Consider the following 23,549-nt stretch of genomic DNA (forward strand, 5'->3'; position numbering starts at 1 on the left):
TTTCTCTTTAATCCTAGGTTGCTTCTCTCCTTGATTAGTTTCCATCCGTTGTTCCTTGCCTTGCCTTCTGGTGCTTTGGAGAATAATTTGATCCCCTCTTCTTTGTGGCAGCCCCTCAAATACTAGTCCTGTACTATCGCGTCACCCCTAGTCCTTTTCTCTAGACTAGTCATATCCAATTCCTGCTACCGTTCTTCATATGTATTAGTCTCCAGGCCCTTAATCATCTTAATTGCTCTTCTCTGCATTCCCACGCACCCCCCAAAGTCTGAATGGGTGTCGAATGATGGAGTCTCATAAATTCAATGGAATTGGTGTGATTCCATCATTCTTGATTCGTTTCCTGGAACAGAATACAGAAATCTTGGACATTTCAGGCATTTTGTGTGTGTGAGAGAGAGAGAGGGAGAGAGGAAGAAGAAAGGGAGGAGGAGGAGGAGGAGGAGTTTAGCACTGGAAAAGTTATAGACTCTGTCTCTGGTCTGCTGGAGTGTGACAGTAGCTGTTTTAAGGATTGATAGTCCTCATCAACTCAACAGTGGTTTCTCTACTCAAACCATTACAGCCTTCTAAAGATTCAGCTTATCCTCCTTTCTATTATGGACAAGTATGGGATAATATCTCTGTATTTTTCAAGGAGAACAATTAACCGTTTTTAACTTGCTTTCAGGGCATTCTCCATGCAAGTTACACATCGACATCCTACACTGATGGGCTTTCAGCAGCTTCCTTCTCCGAGTACCCTAGGCACAAACCGTTCATTAATGCTGACCTCTGCCGATCCCCTGCCAAGCCGGTAATTGCCTATCCAGAGAGTAACAGCAAAGGTAATATTTCTCCCCAGAGGAAATGGGCTGTCGGGAATAGTTTTTTTTTTAATTTTATATGTAATCCCGGTTCCAAATAATAAATCATCTTGAAAATGGTATTATCTTTCTAGGCCTTGACGTGCACTTCCCTTTTTAAAAACTGCTATGTGAAATTTAGAAAGCTATGTTGTTGTTTTGTGGCACAAATTAATAAAAAATGTGGGGGTTTAGGAAATGCGTTCATCAATTTTGTAGGCACAGAATGTCAGCTTCACTGTGTTTATCCACCAGATAAACCAGGGGTGTCCAACCTTGGCAGCTTTAAGACTTGTGGACTTCAACTCCCAGAGACCTCAGCCAGCTTTGCTGGCTGAGGAATCTGGGAGTTGAAGTCCACAAGTCTTAAAGTTGTCAAGGTTGGACACCCCTGGGATAAACAGAATAGGCATTGCCGGTTCCCTTCTCTGAGTATCCTTCTGGCCTCAAATTTGCTTTCTTGTAATTTCCTTCCCAAATCCAAGTAACCGCATAATTTCAGAGTCTTTGAATATTGGGCATAATTAGAAATTACGAAGAAATTACAAAGCGGTGGCTTGTTGATCAGAAAGGTCGGCAGTTCTGCAGTTCAAATCCCCAGCTTCTGCCAATTTAGCAGTTCGAAAGCATGTAAAAATGCAAGTAGAAAAATAGGGACCACTTTGGTGGGAAGGTAACAGCGTTCCGTGCTCCTTCGGCGTTTAGTTATGCCAGCCACATGACCACAGAGACGTCTTCGGACAGCTCTGGCTCTTCGGCTTTGTAACGGAGATGAGCACCACCCCATAGAGCCGGAAATGACTAGCCCGTATGTGCGAGGGAAACCTTTACCTTAGAAATTACAAACAGTTAACATTGTCTCTTCATTCAGCCTGCATCCTCTATCTCAGGAACATCTTTGCATGACAGACCTCATGGCTTAAGCATCTGGCAATAAAATTGCAGATCTGATATTATTGGTCACCTCACTCTTAGATTACTGCAATTTATTCTGCATGGGACTTTCCTTGAAGAAAGTTCTGAAGCTTTATGTAGTTTGGGATGCAGCTTCCTACCTACGGACTGATTATTTACCTTTATTAATAACAGAATAGCACCAATCCTTTTGGCAGCTGCACCGGTTCTCAGTAGACTGCTAAGCCCAATTCAAGATGTCGATTATGACTCATAAAGCCCTGTAAGGTTTGGGGCCTTGTTAGAATCATAGGATTGGAAAGGACCATGGAGGCCGCCTAATACATCACCGCCCAATGCAGGAGTCTTCATCCCATTCTGAACAAATGTTTGTCCAGTCTTTTCTTGAAAACTTTCAGTGATGGAGCACCCACAACTTCAGAAGGTAGATTGTTCCACTGCTTAACAGTTTTGGACTAACTTGGGTAGATTGTTCCACTGCTTAACAGTTTTGGACTAACTTGGGTAGAATGTCTCCAAGAAGGCAGGCCTTATAAGACTCCTTCCCTTGGGAAAAGTCAAAGAGGGAACTAGGAAACAGCCCTTCTGGGTAGAGGTCTCCTCCCTTTGAACAGCTTGCCTCCAAAGTTGCAGATGACCTCTTTCCAAAAGACACCAGGACTTTTCCTCTTCAATGAACCAGAGAGGCAGAGGGTGCAATCTAAGTTGGAAGCAGTCAAATCTGAGAGGAAAAGTATTTGTGTGGACGGTTTTCATTTGATTGTGAGCTGCCTAGAGTCCTAGGAGAAGGCAGCATATTAATTACTGTAAATAATGAATGAATTCATCTGTCCTAACTTTTGATACCATATTGTTGCTGCTTCTCTAATTTTTGTTTTTTTTATATACTGTAATAATATCTTGTCTGATGGAGATGTATTGCGTTTTGATTTGGTCCTAGTAAAAGTATTGTCAAACTCTGGTAGTTATTCCTTTTTCCTCCTGTAAACTAAAGTGACTGTGATTTCTGCTTATTAATAAGACTTCCTGTGTGTTTTTGCACTGTTCTATCATTACATTTTGCACTGTTTTTGCACTGCAAAATGTTTTTGCACTGTTCTGTCATTACATTTTATAAAAGTATTCATGTACTTTTGTTCGTTTGGAAGGACATAAATGAATAAATGGCATTAAATGGAACAAAATCCCAGCTGGTCAAAATGTCTTTGTTTTTTCATGCTTATTTTTGTAGTAACTGCAGTATATAAGCTCTGACATTAGGTTTAGATAAGAAAACACTATCTACATTATTCTGAAAAGGAAAGATAAAGAATCTAGCATTGTTAATGGGAGACATGCTAGTTTGCTTGGGATAGCATTGTAAACCAGTGTGATAACCTCTTCACATCCAGGGAGGAAGAAAAGAAATAGTCCCCGAAAAATATTTCCGTGATTAGTGTAATTTTCTGAGACTTATCAATACATTCTGTTTTTATAGTATTTATTCAGTTCATCATCATCATCTCATTTTAGCCATTGTCTATGCACTGCAGGATGAGGGCATCTTCTGCATGTTTCCAACCAATACGTTCCTGAGCGTTTCTTTTGCCAATTGAGCCTGCCATACTTGCTGATGTCATCAATCTGTTCTGACCCAAACACTTTTCCAATAAGACAAACAATAACCAAAGAGAACAGAAACATTTTAATCAGTCTTACGAATCCCTGGTTAAAAGGCTGCTGCAAACTAATTAACTTGGATAAGCACAAACTTTGCCGAAACTGTATGAGACTGCCAAAAATCACAGATAAGAAATATTTCACAGCACAAGAGTCTTCAAATACCAAATTAAGATACTGTAATGTCCACGAGGCTGAGTTTCAAAACGTCTTTGCTTCCTGCAAAGAACATTCGCTTCACAGCTGGCTTTTATCTTCTTGAAGGAGGGGCCATTACCTTGCAGCCTTACTCCTGAGTCGCCCATGCTGTTGTAGTTGCTCTTTTCTCCGAACAATCCTGTGCGCACATGCACTTGGCACAGGCTCCTCGGGAACCTCCTCATCGCTACACAATCTCTGAAGGCAGCAGTCCACTCCCAGCAGTCCACTCCCTGGCCCCTCATCTGAGTCCTCGCTCTCCTCAACCTGCTGCCGGCTAACCACAACACTATCCATCTTGTTTTAGGTCTCTTTTGTGGATGATTTTAATTAAGTGGGATCCATTCTATGACTGTCTTGGTCCATTACTGCCATCATCAGTTCTTGCTCCGTGACCAGCCCATTTCCATTTCCATTCTTTTACTCTTTCATGATGGCACTGTATACTTTCGTTCTCTAATCCATGTGCAGGTCCTTCTATCTTGTCTTTTAATGCCAAGCATGTACCTTTCCATGCCTCTTTGCTCCACTTCTAGCTTTTGTATCGATTGTGAGGTTCGTGTCCATGTTTCACCGGCTTATGTTAGACCAGGTAGTACACACTGATCGAAAGCTTTTCAGGCATAAGGGGAGTTGTTTGTGATTTATTCATTTACGCGGAAAGAAATAAATGCTGCTGCTTTCTCTTCCCTCAACAACCTTGACTGGTATATGCCTTAACTGCCCTTTTGTCATAAAGCCTATAATTTATTTCTCCTCTTCAACCTGCTTTGATGGTTTACAAGTTGTCATTTAGATGAGTTTCCTGGTCCCTAAGGGAGCAATGCAAATGTTCTACCAGTTATCATTTGCGCTGGAATCTGGTGGGAGGATCGTATTTCCGTCTTTCTCTATTTTGAGTGTGTCCCTTGAGGGCCCCGAGTTCCAGGAAGCTGCATAGATTTTTCATCATTTACCCATTTGGTCTAATGTGAAGGAGAGCAGCCTTTGAAATTATAGGTTCCTTACCTGGAAGCACTTGGGAATCTTTGCCTACATGTATACCCCAGGACATTAATTACCTTTCCTTTTGGAGGGGCTCTTGATAACCCAATTAAAATAGGATTACGCAAGTAAGGCTCTCCCTGTTGGAAGCTGTAGAGGAAAAACTGCTCCTGCTAATTATCACTGACAATTACTTCCTTGCAGCACTGACAGCATGAAGAACTGAAGTCATATTTTGTTTACAGCTCTCTGTTCCTCTTTAATTGCAGAGGCTCAGTTGCTCAAACATTACAGCTGGCAATCTTCATTTGGTATTAGTGTTGTTATATTAGAAAGCATGCAACTTTTTTTTTCAGGCCGAGCGATGAACTCCAAAAAGTGGGCAAAGGACAGGAGAAAAACTTAATTAGAGAAAAATTTAGTATGCGGAATTACATTAAACTGATGAATTACCCTAATATACCCCCTCCAAGTGTTTAATAATTTGTTCATCCTTAAAAGTTGAATAGTTTTAAATCATTTTTCTAATGGGCCTTGTTAAATAAGTGAGGCAGAGAAAAATGTGTTTTATCCTAGGCCAGTGTTTTTCACTCAAACCTGGTAACTCTAAGATGTGGGAATTTCAAGTCCCAGAATTCCCTAGCCTGTATTTTTGATAGCTTGTTAGTTGAAATATCATTGACTTTTAGTTTTTGTGCTCTTAAGTCCCTCATCATCATCATCACCTGTATCGTACCCGCTTGCTAACCGATGGATCTAATTTATCTATCAGCTATATTCTCCGCTCTGAAGAACCTGCAGGAGAAAATACGTCGGTTGGAGCTAGAAAGGATTCAAGCGGAAGAGAATGTGAAAAGCCTGACCAGGGAGACCTCAGATTATAAGAAAGTTCTAAGTGAGCAGTTGTTGGAAAAAGAGCAATCGAAGTTGCAAGTGTACAAGAAAAATGACGGTATGCAGACACATCTTCTCTGCTTGTCCATATGTACAAGGACGGATATTAAATGAGGCACAGGCGTTTCCAGAAGTCGTTTGCTGCATCTGTCCCAATTATGACTGCAATCGGCACACCTAACAGCCCTGTTATGCTATTATTGCTAGATTGAATGCTTCTTTACAAGCAGGATCCCTCTGTGGGACGGGATAGGAAGATGTTCTGTGTGTATGTGCTGTACACAAACATCCTTTGCACAGTGCTTGAACCTTGGCTTGCATTTACAAACGAATGGCTGATGGATATGAGGCCATGGCTTTCCTCAATTTTGAAAGGCTGTGTGTGTTTTCATAAGCATCTCTATTCGAAAAAGAACTTTTTGAGTTAGGTTAAAAAGTTTATACTTTTTTACCTAACATTGTTAGGTAAACATTAAGAATATTTGTGGGTTGCAAGTAGCTCAGTGCAAATATTTGCAACCAATAGTCAAGGGATCTCTGATGATATCTGATGCAGGCAAAAAATAAGAATATGAAGATGTATGGCTGGTTGGTTCTTTGGGCCATAGTGTTCACACATATCAGGCAGGCACAATGGTGTCTGATTGTTACCTGACATTAATTGGTCCTTGTCTTAGAAATAGGAGGGGAAAGCAGCATTAAAAGAGAAGTTGTTTAAAGGTGAATGGTTACTTTAAGTTGGACAGAAACTTAACACTCATCCCAAAATAGGATCAGTAACTCTGATTTGGGAGCAGCTGGGGGCTTAAGGGGTATAAGGCACAATACCTCTTTTGCCCTTAAAACTTCAGAAAGAAGCATTAAATGTTTTGGCCATACATCGAGAAGGGCCTGATTCCTTCCAACTTATAAAAGAAATTCCACCGAAAGGGGTAAATTATTTTTCAGCATATCTAGTAGTACATTTTTTAAAATTGATAATTTTCTAAGAACCCCTGGAAAAACATTGAGAATTACTATGACGAAAATATATGTTGGGGAAAGCTGCAGCTAGAATGGACTGTTCTCTGATTGTATAGCCACTACACCTTCTGGAACTAGAATGAGTGGTCCAGTTCCAAAAGCAGCCTAGTTATTCAGTTGTGTCATGGTTACTGAAGAACTGGCAGACGTCTCTGTCAGGTTGCCATTAATCAGTCTTTGGCTAAAGCAGATACATGATCAGGTTCAGCAGCACCATGATCTCTACCCTTCTGTTCCATACCGAGATACATTTGTGGCTGGTCTAAGCACCTTGGGCAGTAGATGTAAAGTAGCATAGGTCTGCTGGATATCTCTAGATGCATGCTTCTTATTTTTGACACATCGTTGGGTGTTCGAGTTGAGAGTGGTACAGTGGCCTAGAGATGGAGCTCTCACCTCACAATCAGGAGGCTGTGAGTTCGATCCTAGGTAGAAGCAGATATTTCTCTCTCCAGCACAATGAGAATATATCTGCTGAACGCTGCTCTCCACATTGGTGACAGGAAGGGCATCCGGCCCTTAAAACACTCTGCTAGCTCCATTCAGGTGCCCAGACTCCACCCCGCAAGGGATTGTGGGATTATTAAATTACGTTGATGACGATTGGATGTTTGAGTTGGATATTCCTCCTGCTCTTCCCATGTACTGGTTTCAAAGAGCCAGTTTTGTACCTGAATGCAGCCATTGGAATAGTTGAGACCCATTGAGACCCATTCAATGTTGGAGTATGAACCTCCTTGTCCCTTTTGTTTGAAAACAGTAACTTTTAAAGAGAAGATTTGCAGCAACAAATCTGGTTCATGTTAGTTTCATATCTGTTTTCTTTTGCTGCCCTGCCTCCAGAGTTGGCAGCCCAACTGGCAGCAGCCGAGACTCGCTGCGTACTTCTGGAGAAACAGCTGGAATACATGAAGGAAATGATAGCGCAGGCAGAACTTGAAAAATCGACCGTCTTGGAGAAACAGGTACCTGGGCTTTTTTAGTTCTAGTGATTTGAGTTTCTGGTTGGTCCAGTGGTTAAGGGACCAGGCTAGAAACTGGAAGACTGTGAGTTCTAGTCCTGCTAGAGGCAGGCGAGGAGGCTGGGTGACTTTGGACCAGTCATTCTCAGCCCAACCCATTTCATAGGGCTGTTGTGAGGAAAGTAATAGAAAGAGCATTAGCTACCTTTGCCATCTTGAGTTATTTATGAAAAATGGATTAAACAAACAAACAAATAAATACAGGTAGTCCTCGATTTATAGCAGTTCATTTAGTGACTGTTCAAAGTTGCAACAGCACTGAAAAAAGTGACTTTTGACTGTTTTTGACATTTAATGACCGTAATGATTTTTGACACTTAATGACCCATGATCATGTGATTTACATTCGGAGGCTTGGCAACTGACTCACATTTATGACGGTTGGAGTGTCCCGGAGACATGCGATCTCCTTTTGTGGACTTCTGATAAGCAAAGTCAATGGGTAAAACCAGATTTCACTTAACAACCGTGTGACTAATTTAAAAACCACAGTGATTCACTTAACAAATGAGGTGAGAAAAGTTGTAAAATGGAGCAAGCAAACTCACTTAAAAAGCTAATTTCTCACTTAACAACATACATTTTGGGCTCAATTGTGTAAGTTGAGGACTACCTATAAGTAAATAATCAATCAATCAATCAATCAATATAACCCTGATCTATAGGTTCCAGAAAAGTTGCCAGCAACCACAGCATCTTTTAAAACTTCCTGGCTTACAGAATTTGCTATCACACTATTTGTCAAGGTCCTCATTTAGTTGGCTGTAAAGGGAATAGAGTGATTGGGGCAGGATGCTAGTGGTTATGAATCCTGATAGCTATAATTTACCTCAAATGAGTTATAAATTAACTCAAATGCTAGCTATAGGGATCAGCAACTTTCATAAAGCTGCTGAGTTCAGTAGACCAGCATTTCCCAATATGAGAGGGACATCCACCAAATCTGTGTATTTTAATTTATAAGATTAGCCATGAGATCTGGGAAAGGTTGGGAATTGAACCTGTAGAGTTGAAAGATATTCTTGGTAATCAAGAGGATGATTGAAGGAAGCTGGAAAAAAAAATGACAAGGGAATCTGGTGGGCATTGTGTTTTCTACCCCTGGAGTATATTAATAGACTATCATGTAGCACGTCAGATGGCTGAAAGACTATCCTAGGATTATCTTGGTCAACAATATCTATTTTCCTGCTTATAGTCTAAAACTGTATTGTCTAAGAACTACTTTGGTAATGGCCAAAGATAGTCCCCAGACTAAAATGCCAGTGTTTAGCCATAGAATATAATTTTGAAGCTGAGTTCTTGGAAACATTTTATTTATGTCCAAGAATTTTTTTTTAAATTGCTCTTTTCAGAGAAATGCAACTAAGAAATGTGGTTGGTTGTTTTGAACTTTCCCTCCTTTTGTGACATCAAGTGGCAGAATGCAATTTAAGTGAGCTGCCTCTTTCTTCTCCATGACACAAAGTATTTTGTTTTTCTCGTTCATTTTTTTCCCCAGGCCACATTGGAAAAAGAGAAGGTCGTTGATCATTCCCATGTGAAGTCCAAGTTGGAGAGGTTGGATCTGCTTGAGAATGAATACACGCGGCTCACTTCAATGCAGTCTCTTGCGGAGGTGAGACCTGGGCCTCTGCTCATTGTGGGTCGCAAGATCTGTACTAATGTAATCCTCAACCTTTTCATCAAATGTTCAGTTTTGATAATAGAATTCTGTATATCGGCCTTCTCAACCTAGGCATCCACAAGATGCACTGAGTAACTTAGAATTCTCCATTTAGCAAATTCAAGTGCTGAGAAATCTGGGAGTTTACAACTATACATATTATGACAGTTCTACGGTCTTTAAAATAAAGATTAAACAAAACTAATACAAGCTAAGAAAAACATAAAAAGAACAAGTGCAGAGAAAAATAAAAAAATAAAGATATACAAAGAAATAACTTTCCCCTTCGTCAAGACAAGTACAAACCACACCAGTAACTTATCACCTTTGTTGACATTTTAACAAAATGCTTTTTCTTCCCATACCTCATCTCTTATCTACAAACAAATTATTAATTAAAGAACCTGGTTGGGTAGCGGGGGGATTAGCCCCAAGGCTTGCAGGGTCCCTAAGACATGTGGAGAAGCAGAGCACAGGCGGTCCCGGAGGTGAAGTTTTGAGAACCCCAGGGGAGGCAGGCCTGGGCCTGTACAAAGCCTCCCCCATTTCTAAGGCACCCGATCCTCCCCTTAACTTGCATAGTTGCTTAACTGCGTCGGGGAGAGCAGGGATGGAGGGAGCCATTAAGAGAGGCAATCATGTGGTTGTCTCGCTTAATGACCGTCATGACTTGTGATCATAATGGGCAGGTTCTATTGCGGTCATGAGTCAAGGGCTAACCCGTTCTGCTTTTCTTAAAAGGGAAGTCAGTCAGATTATGATTTGAATCGGCCACACGGCATCCCATCCAGGGCGGCACAGTAACGTTTTGCCTGCGATTGTCCTGCTTTTAATATTTTAAAACAGAAAAAAATGAAAGAATTGGAAGAGAAGCTCCAGGAGGAAGAACGGGCTCGAAAGCTGGTACAGGAAAAAGCTGCTGAGGTAAATCCTGTTCACCTGGGCTCTTGTCTGTCAATGAGATGCTGAGGAAAGGATCCTGGAGAACTGGGAAGTTTGTGCATTGCTTCAGCAACTATTGCAAAATTATCCACTTTACACAAGACTTAATTGTATGATCTATCAGTCCACCAAGTAGGATCAAGACCTCAGATGCTTTGCTTGGAAAACAGCAAACTGTATTGTGTCAAATTTGTTTGTTTATTTATTTATTTGTAAGATTTCTATACCACCCATTCACACTTGTATGACTCTAGGTGGTTTACAAAGAAAATGACAGCATATAAAAGACAGTTAAAACAAAATTAAAAACAGTTAAAACAGAGTTCATAGGAACAATTGCAAAGTTAAAAGGCAGAGAGATTTAACAATACAATTCCTTCATATTGGGTAATAAAACAGTTGTTCATTAGTTACATTCAAGGTGAATTACTTGTGCTAAACTACAAACTACAAAAATTGGGATCATAACAACATATTAAGCTGGAAAAGAAAAGGTAAAGGAGTTCCTGCAGATTTTACTCCGCTAATCATTGTCGGCTATAGGGGACGATGCTCATCTCCATTTCAAAGCCATTGAGCTGTCAGAAGACATTTCCATAATTATAAGACCAGCATGACACTGTTACTTTCCCACTGAAGTGATACCTGTGTATCTACCCACCTCTGCATGCTTTTGAACTGCTAGTTTGGCAGGAGCTGGTGCAAGGAAGGGAGCTCACCCTGTTGCATGATGCTCAGATTTCGAACCTGAGCTGCCGACTTTTCAGCCAACAAGCCTAGTGTCTTAACCACTGAGCCACCATGCCACCCTGTTAATCTGGAAACATAGTAGATTTTTTTTTCAGAAGTCTGACTCCATTGCTCCCAAATTTCTAACACCATTTGGGAAAATGAAGACTAAACGGTAATATAATAGAGAACATCCAACTCTCCAATGAACTAAAAAGCGACAGGAAAGGGAGATTGGGGTGTGTTAACTTTTCTCTTTCCTGCAAGTATATCTTCCCTCTCTCTTCCTTAGCTGAGGTCCCAAATGCCTGACTGGGAGAAAAATCATTCTGGAATTCAATTTTTGTAGAATCCCATTTTTAGGGAACCAAATTGATAAGCCAAGGAAAGGCTCGTTTCTGGATTGGTTCATCACCAAGTGTCAGGTTCTGTTATTGTGATAAAATAAAATAATTCCCAGATTTACCTTGCAGCTTCAGACAGGATTGGAGACAAATAGAAGATTGCTTCAGGCCCAGACCCAGCCAGCACCAGTCTTGATGCCTCCAAAACCCAAAAAGATGAAAAAAAAATCAAAGCAGTTGGAGAAGGTAGGTGGAGGCTACTTGCTTGCAATCTTATAAATTGTTGCTCAGGAATCTTAGGGAAGTCAGTAGGATTGGATTCTTAATAACATTCTTGTTAGATTCATGAAATAGGACTGTTACTGCTTGGGCATTAATGAATTGTATAAATGTAATAAACGTACTTGAGTTTAGAAACAAAAAGGGACAAGTAAATCATGATTATTTTAATCCCATTGGTATTAAATTCTAAGGTTCCATTCCTGAGAAAATATTATTTTGAAGGGATTACCAGACACACTTCATTCACTAGTGGTCTTTGGATCAAGGACTTGGCTAACTAATGGCATGTTCCACTGATAAAGTGTGAAGAAAGTTATGTGTGGAATGCCTGGGCCTGAAAATAATGTGGAGCTTTAAAGATCAAACCCAACATATTCAGTGAAATTTCAAAAGTGATCCAACATGGCTTGTTAATAGCTCTGATAATCAAACAGAGCTTCCACTCTAAAATTTTTAGCAAGAAAACAAAGAATGATCGCCTCCTTGTTTTTAACTTCTGAAAGAACCTGCCCTGTAGCTGCTGGAAACTGAATTCTGAAATAGGTAGTTTGGTTTCATTTAGTGGAGGGATTTTTGCACTCTTAAATTCTGTGTCAGATGATAGAATTTTACATGTTTTACAAGGATGATTATATGTAACCTGAACCCTTTATTTGTAAATGAGGTGGCCAGCCTTGCACTTTTGTTTAAGAGCAAATTGATTCTCAAAATGTTTCTACAAAAATACCATTGAGATTATCCAGCATGTTAAGCAAAATATCATAAAGTCTCCTTACTAAGTCTTTTATGGGTAACCAAATGCAATGATCTGTGAGTCTTAATCGATTTCTATTGTTCAGGAATAACTCAGCCAGGAACTCCCTGAATTAGGCTTCACTGTTTTATGTAATGAATTCTGACTCATTGGGGATAGCTCCTCGCCTTAGCTGGATGTCATTCTTCCAACAGATACAAACATCACCTTGGATTATTTTTCCAACTCTCATTATAAGAAACATTCCTCTTAAAACAAACGCTAAAAGAAACCTCTTGTTTCACAAGGTTTTTAAGAAGCAGCCGTGGTTTATGCTACGTTATTTGGTTTGCTCTCAAGGCTTTAATGCAAGTATGAGAGATCTGATCTCATTTAATTACCAGCTGTATGGATTTCATTTGAGCAGAATTGAATCTGGCATAATTCTTTCTCTGGAAAAAAAACCTTCTCCTCTCTCCCTTAGAATGACTCTGGAATGACCCATTTCCATTCCCAGCCCCACTACAGGCTACGACTGGGTGATGTGCCGTTTGTTGCTGGGAAGGTAAAGAAGCATTATTTTCAGAGCCTCGATCACACGTTGCTGTCATAGCAAACAGAGGGAAAAAGTGGAGCTGGTTTCATTTAAATTCCTGTACGCATCCCAGAAGTATCTTAGTAGTTATTCTTGGAAGAGAAGGTAGAATGAAACAGGGCTCTCTTCTGACCTTAAGTTCTGAATTAAGAAGGCTGCTGCTCCTGGATGCAAAACCTCGACTGTACACCAATTACAAATGAGACATTTCAATAGGCTTTTTGTTGGTTGGGAGATCAGAAATTCTCCAGAAGTTGCTGAGCTGTATAATTTGTGGCATTCCTCATTGGCCATGCTTGTTTTCAGGCTTCTGGCTATAGACAGAAGGTCCAGAAAGGAGCGGGGAGAAAAAGAGGGTACGAGGAAGGAAGAGATTGAAAAAAGGGGGGCTTGAAGGTGAGAAAGCATGGACTCATCAAAGAGCTGGCCTGCAGTCTTCCACAGATTTACTTGAAGGATAACAGAATAACAGAGTTGGAAGGGACCTTGGAGGTCTTCTAGTCCAACCCCCTGCTCAGACAGGAAATCTCATACCATTTCAGACAAATGGTTGCCCAATCTCTTCTTAAAAAGCTCCAGTGTTGGAACATTCACAACTTGCCAATAAAGGAGAATATTTGCTGCTCAGGGTTGAAATGAAGAGGTCCTTGGTGATCTCTGAGCACTGATGATAATTATCTAGATAATGATGACATTATCTGGGTCATGAAACATCTGCAAGAAAACGACCAGAGGGAAAGGACATAATTCAGGTTTTATAGAATTCAAAAATTCTTGAAAATGGTGGCTTACGTCAGGGTAGCGAACTCAAGGCTGCACAGAACTTTGTCTGACATGTCAAGGGGTTGCAGTCCAAACTGAGTGGCGCCTGTTTAATATTTCCTCTTTTTTGGGAGGATTTGTTAGTAAATGGCAAAATTCCATTCTCAAAAATGATGGTCAGCTTATCATTTATTTCTCTTTAAAGCAGGGGTGTCCAACCTTGGCAACTTTAAGACTTGTGGACTTCAACTCCCAGAATTCCTCAGCCAGCTTGCTGACTGACTTTGCTCAGCAAAGCTGGCTGAGGAATTCTGGGAGTTGAAGTCCACAAGTCTTAAAGTTGCCAAGGTTGGACACCCCTGCTTTAAAGCATTGCTGTTTTAAAGAAATTACCATAAAAATAGGGTCTAAATATGTGAGCCACTTCACCCATTTGAGATTTTATTATGGAGTAAAGTTAACATCCTCAGTGTTCTCTAAACTTCATTGTTTTCTTGCAGAAGCTTTCTTACTCAACTAAGGTAGCATCATAAGTGCTTCTAATACATATATTCACATACAAATATTCCTTTTCTAAAGTTAACATTGTTAAAAAGTATCGCTGTGTTTGTTCCAAAGCTGCTTTTTCAAGAGGCAACTGAACTTCCTGGTTTTTCTTTGAAACATTTCACTTCTCGTCCAAGAAGCTTCTTCAGCTCTGACTGGATGATGGGAAATGGAAGGACTTATATTCCTTGTAGACATCTGGTCATTTGCATTCTTTTAGAGAGTCATTGAGGCCACTTGGAGGTTTATCTGTGTCTTCAGGATCACCTGAGTAGTGGAAATGGGTATGGAGCCTTCTTGGAACTGTTGAAAAGGACTGTGAAGCTCAAGACATCTCTACATGCCTTTACACTACTCGGGTGACCTTGAGAACATAGATAAACCTCCAAGTGGCCTCAACGACTCTCTAAAAAGAATGTAAATGACCAGCTTGTCTGCAAAGAGTATAAATCCTTCCATTCTCCATCATCCAGTCACAGCTGAAGAAGCTTCTTGGATGAGAAGTGAAACATCTTCAAAGTAAAACAAGAACACCCAGTTGCTCTTGAAAAAGCACCTTTGGAACAACCTTGACCTGGATGACTGAGAATCTCCGTAGACATTTATCACGGTGTTTGGCTCATTCAATGCTTAACCTTGGTGCTCTTCATTTTTGTTGTCCGCTGTTGTCTCAGTCTACCAGCCCAAGCCACTCGGTCACAGCCAATGTGCAGCATGTGCTCCACCTCATGAAACAGCATTCAAAAGCCCTCTGCAACAACCGCGTCGTCAGCGAAGCCCCGATGAGTAAGCCAACGAGTAGGGGCAGGAGATCATCTACGTCTTCTCTTTCTTCCACGTCTCAAGGAGACCTTTCTGAGGTGCTTCTGACATTACAAGATGAGCTCGGGCAAATGAGTTTGTGAGTCAAAACTCTTGTGCAAATGTTCACCTTTTGATCTTTTTCTGACCGTATTTGTATTTTATTAGTTGGTAATCCAGCAGGCACGTCAACCACTTTAAAAGCTCTTTGCAATCCTATTTAGTGCGGTCGGGGGGTGTTTGGAATCATGTCCGGCCATACTTTCCACCCGAAAGACGTGCATAGGATGCTGGTATACAGATAGTCCTCGACTTACGATCGTAGCATAATCTGCCTTGGGAAACTTTCTTTGACAAGGTTTCATAGAAGGAACGAATGGATTCCAAGTAGTTAGCAATAGCAATAGCACTTAGACTTATATACCATTTTATAATGCTTTATAGCCCTCTCTAAGCAGCTTACATGGTCAGTACATTGCTCCCAACAATTTTGGGTCCTCATTTTACCCACCTCAGAAGGATTTGAAATGCCAAATTGCAGGCAGCTGGCAGTCAGCAGAAGTAGCCTGCAGTACTGCATTCTAACCACTGTGCCACCGTGGCTCATAAGTTCAGCATTATTTGAAACCTGATGGGCCCTATCGAGCAATGGGCAAGCTTTATAGGCATACAGGTAATTTACCCATGTGATCAAATTGACCAGATCATTTAGACCAATGGTCCCCAAACCTTTTGGCACTGGTTTTGTGGAAGACCATTTTTCTACGGACCAAGGGGGAAGGTGGCGCACGCAACCTAGGTCCCTCAAATTTTACAGTTTACAGTAAGATCATCCCAAAGGTGCTTTTTCAGGAGACAATCGGACTTTCTTTTGAAGACATTTCGCTTCTCATCCAAGAAGCTTCCTCAGTTCTGACTGGATAGTGGGGCTGAAGAAGCTTCTTGGATGAGAAGCGAAACGTCTTCGAAAGAAAAGCAACAAGTCCAGTTACCTCCTGAAAAAGCACCTTTGGGACGACCATGACCTGGATGAGTGAGAATCTCCACAGTAGGGTTTTTGCTCCTATGAGAATCTAATGCCTGATGATCTAAGGTGGAGCTGAGATGATGGTTTTTATGGCTGGGGAGCAACTGCAAATACAGATGAAGCTTTGCTTGTTAGCTAGCCCTCTCCCGAACATTACCAGTCTATGGCGCGGGGTATGGGGACCCCTGGTTTAGACAACTTCTGTGCTTCCCTTCTATATACCAGGTAAAATCTGAACTATTTATTGTGGCCTGCCAGCGGCTAGCAGGGCTGGCAGCAGAGTAGGACAGTAGTGAGGAGGTTGGGGAGGAACCTGGGCCATTCCTGGAGGCTGAGGAAGGCTCGGATGAGGGCTCTGCATCAGAGGCAGAGATGGGCCCAGAGCAGGCCGGCAGTCATCAGCTGCTTTCGGACTCAGATAGCAGTGAGGTGGGGGATGGCCCCTCCCATCAGGATTACAAGGGGAGCAAAAGGGGAGGGGCCTTTTGCTGGAAACAACTTGCTCGTTTGGTCATTTGTTTGTTTCAGCCTTGTGGAGATTTGTCTGTAAACCCAGCCTTCCCTGCCAACAGTGAGTGTGGAAGTATTTACCAGGCAGCGTTCCAGGATTGATAAAAGTCTGAGATAATTAGTCCACCTTCGTGAGACTGTTTGCCAAGCTGTTGGCTGACTGTGAATTAAATAATTCACATAATTGTAAATAAAGAGTTTTTTGCCAGGACTTAGAATTGACTGAGTGCTTTTTGGTGAGGCCTAGGACAAAAAACTATTATGCGTGCTCCTTGTGGTCAAATTCTACGCTATAGATGTGAGGCCCGATGTGAGATAATATGGGCTCTTTATAATTTTTTTTTTAAAAAATCAGTGAATCTGGTTGCAAAGTCAAATCAAGTTGACTTCGATCTTGACCTTGTAGTGCTACTTAGAACTGTTTTCGTTTTTAACATTCAATTTATTGTCGCTGGTCTTTGATCATGATCATTCATTCAATAAGGAAGTGGGGGGTTTTCCCCCGGGATTTTTTTTTTTTTTTTACTTCCAGTCTGTCATAGAGTTTTAGTGTTTCCTGGAGATTGTCTAAATACTAACCTGACTCTGTAACTTTTGAGTTCCGTCAACACGGGACAGGCACTATCTTTGAATTCAAAGGGATTTCCCCCTAGTTATAATATTCGGCAGCTACGTATGTTAAAATCTCTGCTTTGAACACGTTACAAGCCTTATCTGATTTAATTCCAGTGGTTTAAAATAATCTTGGAAGACCAACTTTTTTTTGGCTTGGTGGCTGTGCTTTGTCCTTGCATTCTGCCTGGCGGCTGTGAGGAATGTGGTTGATGATGTCATGAGATTAGTGGAATTGGCACAGCTTCTCAGGGATTGTTCTGTTTCCTTGCTTTAAAATTAGAGCAGGCACATTAGTTCTGGAAGGAAAAACCCAGGCCAAATTTCCCTTTATGCCAGCCTCCAGGGACTTTTCTTGGAGGTTTTAGTGTTGGGAAAATACTACAAGGTGATGTTGAATTAGGTGGGAAAAGAAGCAGTAAATCCTATTCCTTATTTGTTTAATCTCTTACAAAATGCTGGACTCTTCTGACATTGGAGTACTCCTAGGCAATATTAGGATTGCTGTGTGGAAAAAACATTGAATTGTTTCTATTAGCAAAGCGGGTTTGAAATTCACGTATTAAAGAAATTCATTATCAGCTGGTTTTTTTAAAAAAATCTTGTTTTATTGGTTTCTTTGTTTTGCATACAAGCCAACACCAGCACTTAGCAAAACTCATCCATGAAGCTTCAACGATTGCCCTAAGGAGAGACTTGGAGAAGGATTTGGAAGTGCTTGTGAAAAGGATGGAAGCCAAGGCTGAACAAATCAATAAAATCCAGAGGCATCGGGCACGGGTAAGTTATCCTGATGACTACTTTCAGTCCCCTATGCCATCGTTGGAGACACAGTCTGATGTAGGGATTAAGCTAGAAATTGGAAAGACTATGATGATCCGGGGCATGGCACGAAAGCAACAAAGTCACAAAAGTAGGTAAAGTCTCTTTAATACCTCCAACTTGGCCCCTAGTGTCCAGTTATCATCGGCTGGAGAAAAAACTCTCCCAAGAACAGTTTTTAAAGGGAAGGAATTCAGTCCGAACCCAAAGTACATATAAATTATAAATAAAAACCAACACAAACCACGTTGCAGCAATTAACGAGACAGGGAAAGATAAGGAATTGCAGACTTCAAAAGATGACGAAACACACACAGTTGGGAGGACGCCAGAACCCAGATAAGACTTGACAAACAAAGATAATACATGCTTTGCTTACAGCAAGGTTCTGTGCGCAAACACCCTTTTAAAATCCTGTTTTCCCAGCTGCAGCTAATGAAGGGAATCAGGGCCCTTTTCTCCCCCATAACCCATGTAACTCACGTTGCTCCCTTCTCCGTTCCTCCTTGCGTGCCCTAGGATGAAGAGGGGGTGGGCCTGGGTCTTCCTCTGAATGCCCAGCCGAACTGTGCCCTTCCCTAGTTTCCTCCACAGCCACCAGAGCCACACTCCCACTCCCTGTCAGCTGCTCAACTTCCCCCTCGGAATCAGATTCCAACAGGGGCATGACAAAGACTGTGAGTTCTAGTCCTGCCTTAGGCATGAAGCCAACCAGGGGTGTCAAACTTGATTTCATTGAGGGCTGCATCAGGGTTGTGTTTGACCTCGGGCCCGGGGTAGGCATGGCCAGGTCGACATCACTCGTGTCGGGGGTGCCTGTGGTGGCCTGAACGCTCCGCCAGCATAAACAGGCCCCCAAGCTCCATTTTTGGCTGTAACTGCCTCCTGCATGCTGCCCTCCCGAGCTCCGTTTTTGCTGGCCGAGGCACCGCGGGCTGGTCCTTCGCTGTTTCCAGAGTAGAGTAGCCCTGTGAGTCAGCTGTAAGCATCCTGCGGGCTGAGGGCCTTGAATTTGACATGCCTGCCTTAGACCAGTCACCAGGAGACTATGAGTTTTAGTCCTGCCTTAGGCATGAAGCCAGCTGGGTCACTTTTGGGCCTGTTCCTCCCTCTCAGCCTTAGGAAGAAGGAAGCAATGGCAAATGACTTCCTAAATTCTGCCAAGAGAACTGCAGGGACTAATCCAGGCAGTTGCCAGGAGTTAAGACTCATTTGAAAGCACCCTCCCCACTCACCCACCCATAGACAACAACAACAATGAAATCATTGCACAGAATATCTTTATTACAAATACTAGCCAGAATAGTACGCAGTTATATAACATACTGTGAATTACTGAGCTCAGTTGGACTTGAGTAGCAATTTCTAATTAAGTTGGGAGGGAAGGTGAAATGAAGTAGAGATTAAAAAAATAAAATGAAAGTGCTGAAAGGATAAATATTCCACTATAAAACTGCCTTGTAAAGGCATCAAAGAAAACATAGTTATAAAACAGAGTAGTAAAAAATGATATAAAAATTTAGATAGAGATGCCAAATGACATTGTTAAATGTTCCATCTGGTCAAGTTGAATAATAAGTGCCTGGTTTCACTGATTCATGTTGTCATCAGCTCTGAGGCAGAATTTGCAGCTTTAAAAGTGACGTCATCATGATAGTCTGTCTAAAGAAACGAGTTATAAGTAAGGTTAAAGATAGCATGTTAAAATATAATACAGTAAGCAACCTTTATCATAGACTCTTTTGCAGCAATAACATGGTCCAGGCCAGTGTTTCTCAACCCTAGCAACTTTAAGACCTGTGGACTTCAACTCCCAGAATTCCCTAGTCAGCCATGCTTATAGGGAAGGCCTTAACACTTGCTAAAGTTGAGAAACCCTGATACAGATGTCTGTGGAGATTCTCAGTCATGCAAGTCATGGTTGTCCCAAAGGTGCTTTTTTTCAAGAGGCAACTGGACTTTCTGGATTTTCTTTGAAGACATTTCACTTCTCGTCCAAGAAGCTTCTTCTTCAGTTCTAACTAAATGGTGGAGACTGAGAACTGAAGAAGCTTCTTGGTGGCTCATAAGTTTTACCTATTTTACCTCATAAGTTTTACCTCTTTTGAAAGCAAGGGAAGCTCCTAGTATTACATCTCTGCCAATCAAAGGCCGTCATTTGCTGCTCAACACCTTCTTTACCTTTGGCAAAACCCAAAGAACAGAAGGCTGTGCAACCTTCTGGAATCCCGAATCTGGGTATAAATCGATTGCAAGCACAGAGGCCTGTGGTAGGAATTGCAGAAACAGAAAACTCCATCAGGGCTGAGCTGCAAGCATGAAGCCATAGATGATAATTCTGTGGCCACTATTAGAGGTGCAAGAGCAAACACGGAAGGACAACTGATCCATGGTTCTTTCTGTCAGCACAATCTCTTACTGTCCACATAGATAGGCTTGCAGCTACACATAATTTTATAAACTATACTTCTGCTCCTTTTTGGTGTGGCTACGGACATTATAAAAATGATTGTGTTACAGCAGTATAGGTAGTTGTCAACTTACGATAGATCGCTTAGCAACTGTTGTCAGCGTTCCTAGTGATGCACCCACAGAAAACAGAACTGCAAGGCAGACAAGTTCCTCAAAGGACAATTTATTGGATACATCATGTTGGTACAACTAGTGAAAGCCGACTCTGAAATTTCCCTCGGCTTTCATCTGGTTAGAAGTAAAAGTTTCTCCTTTCCCCCCAAGTCACTGGCCACACTGTCCAATCCAAGGGCTGGCCGGTTGCTTGGTTACTTGCTCCTCCTCTGGCCAGCCTCCTGTGAGAACGTCCTTGGTTCCCACAGGAAAACTTTGTTTTGGCTACAAACCCCATCTAACTATTTCCTCCCTCCCATTGCTGTGTAGCACCCCTGAAGCCTCCAAGGTGGCCTCAGCCAGGTTCACTTCAGGGTTGACAACCGTTTGAAGTTATGACAGGCCTTCCTAGGTCAAAATTCTGACAACTGGACCCTCCCATGGTCATATTTTGGCCTGCATTTAGGACTGTTCTCAGCCATACACATTCACATGACCACATTTACGATGTGTTTTTTTTTGGTCAGGAACCAGTTTTTACTTCTAGTTTCCAGCAAAAAAGCACCCACTGTGGAAAATGCTTAATGACTGTCGCATTGACTGAATAACCAGTGATTCCCTTAATGACTATGACCAAAAAGGTTATAAAATCAGGCGAGATCATGTGGTGACCTACTTAGTGACCAGCATGACTTACAACCATAATCCTGGGCTCAACTACAGTCGTAAGTTGAGGACTACCTGGGATGAAGAGAAAAGCAATGGATTTAATTGCAGGATTAATTGCTAGGCAAAGCAGCTTCCAAGTTGCTGGATCAACAGCCATTAATTTAAGCACAATCCAAACGCCGCATCCATGTAAGAATTGTATCATGTTTTAAACAAGGAGATTGGGTGCTGCATTCATTAGCAGGTGCCCACCAAACAAAATTGCAATTGAAGGAAGTAGGCTGAAACAATGTAGTGTGCCCAAAATACTATGCAGAATAGATGATTGTTTCTTATGGAAACTCTTCTTCTTGTGCCATATCCGTCACTGGACATTGGTGATCATGTTGGTGATCCTATTTTTAATCAACCGCCACAGGAAAAAGTGCTGCTAAATTTTGTCCAAACCAGTCCCTTAAGATTTTGAAGCCATGATTTTTTTCTTCTGCCTGGACCTCGTTTGCCTTCAATCTTTCCCTGGAGGATTAAATAAAGGATGGCGTATTTTTCCGTGTGTCCAAAATATTCTAGCTTTCACTTTTTTATGGTTTTGATGATTTCGCTTGGCTTTCCCAGGCGGCTTATCTCTCCTCCTCATTTCTGATTTTGTCAACCCTGCTTATAACAGCTGCCTGTAAATCCACATTTGAAATGCTGCTTTTAGTCTCTTCAAGTGGTTTTCTGTCAGAGACCAACTTTTCTGTCAGAGTTGGAGCAGGATAGAAAAATGTAACATCTGACAAGACAAGGTATTGTGGAGACTCACATACCTTTAAATGTAATTAAAAATCTGAACATTATAGAATGTTCCCCTGGCATCTAGTGTGTGAGGAGGCAAAGGGGGAAAAAAATTAAGTGATCTGTGAGTGGCTGCAAATAGAAAGGGACAAAGACCATTTGTAATAGCGAGTGTGCGAGTGAACAAGAGCAGACATCTATAATAGATGAAAAGAAATTGCCAGACTGTGGCACTTTCGGAATGAGAGCTCACAGTGGAAGTTAAAGCAAAGTTCAGTTTTAAACGCCCCGTTCTTATTTCTTTTTATGTGGGGTGGTGCTGGTGCGCAGCTGGAGAAGCTCAAGGTCAGCAAGGCCAAACAGCACGGCGCTCGAGATTGCTGTAAAGTGGGTGAAGAGAAGAAGGTGAAAGAGGCCGGCCTGAAGAGAAAACCCGGCGGGCAGGGTAAGAAGAACCTCCAGCTGCTGAGAGACATGCAAAGTATACAATTCTCCCTTCAGAAAGATGACATCAGTTGGGACTGCTGACTTGTCTTCCCCGCCTCTGTGTGTGTGTGTGGGGGATTTTTGAGGGGTTTGCACCTTTCTATCCTTCTGGCTGCGGCCCAACCAGCTGGATGAAAGAATGATACCGTAATGGCACCTTCTAAACAAAGGCTTCTCCTATTCTACCTGTATGCCTGATCGTGTTGCCATCGTGGAGGGGAGCTGGGGAATGGGTAGAAAGGGAGAAAGATAGGCCAGCCTTTTTATTATTTCATCGCTGAAAGCCTCACTTTGGCACCACTGATACAGGATATTTTGCTACGAAACGTAACCCTTGCCCTACAATTCTGCTTCTGACCATTGTACTCATTGCTTGGGATGACTTCCTTCTACGAGTGGGTTTTTTAAAAAAACATTTCATTTGGAGCATCAAAAGCCAAGTGGGAAAAGAATCAGAATTATTATTATTTTGTGTGTGTGTGTGTGTGCGTGCAGAGTTTTGACTTTGCTTTATAAACACACGGTGCCTTTTGAATGGAGCAATGGTACAAAGTCCTATGTCACTTTTGACTCTTTCAAGGTCTCGTAAGCAGCTTTTTCTTTAAAAAGAAAAAGCTGCTTTTCCTTCTCAGCATGGCCTTCCCTGTATGGCCACTCGTGTCTCGATGTTTGAGCAAGATGGTCCCGTTTTGAAATACGGAAATTATGCACAGAGGGGAGAAGATTGGCATTAATTAAACACCATTTAAAAAAAACAACACAAATTTTATATCCATTTTAGCCATGGAACTGAAGTGATGCAGTTTCAGAGTGAAACTGAATTGCCAAGTTAATTTGATCTCATTTCTACTGTTCTGCTGAAAAGCAGGTTAATAATACACGTGTATTTTTCCCCCAAAAAATAAATGGTGCCTTCGATCATGCTGTTTAATACTGGCAGGCAGCTTTTTAAAAACTCATGTTCCCTAGACTAGAATATCTGCTCATGGTTCTGGTACTTGGCAGTTTTAATGTACATGCAATAATATTTATTATATTAATAATGTAAAGGCTTTCCGAAGATTGGACTGTAGTAGTAACTCAAAACGGCCTGTGCTTTTTTGAGGTTTGATTGGACTGCAATAAAGGCAAATAGAATAAA

The 23,549-nt window shown here is 41.6% G+C and overlaps 1 protein-coding gene across 2 annotated transcripts in view; it reads left to right on the forward strand.

Moving 5' to 3' along the window:
- CEP57 (centrosomal protein 57) overlaps positions 1–23,549 on the forward strand; it is a 30,605-nt gene extending 7,056 nt beyond the window's left edge. Inside the window, exons 2-11 of one of the 2 annotated variants that reach the window (XM_087966174.1) lie at positions 671–827; positions 5,374–5,553; positions 7,362–7,483; positions 9,042–9,158; positions 10,053–10,130; positions 11,351–11,467; positions 12,721–12,801; positions 14,814–15,040; positions 17,725–17,869; positions 22,253–23,549. In XM_087966174.1, the coding sequence (XP_087822300.1) occupies positions 671–827; positions 5,374–5,553; positions 7,362–7,483; positions 9,042–9,158; positions 10,053–10,130; positions 11,351–11,467; positions 12,721–12,801; positions 14,814–15,040; positions 17,725–17,869; positions 22,253–22,450 (1,422 nt within the window). In that variant the 3' untranslated portion in view covers positions 22,451–23,549. The remainder of the gene's footprint in view (positions 1–670; positions 828–5,373; positions 5,554–7,361; positions 7,484–9,041; positions 9,159–10,052; positions 10,131–11,350; positions 11,468–12,720; positions 12,802–14,813; positions 15,041–17,724; positions 17,870–22,252) is intronic. The other variant, XM_087966175.1, reaches the window with a different exon arrangement.

Source organism: Notechis scutatus, chromosome 5, assembly GCF_049901735.1.
Source record: "Notechis scutatus isolate UNSWTSFEM ecotype Mainland chromosome 5, rNotScu1.2, whole genome shotgun sequence".
Lineage (NCBI taxonomy): Eukaryota > Metazoa > Chordata > Lepidosauria > Squamata > Elapidae > Notechis > Notechis scutatus.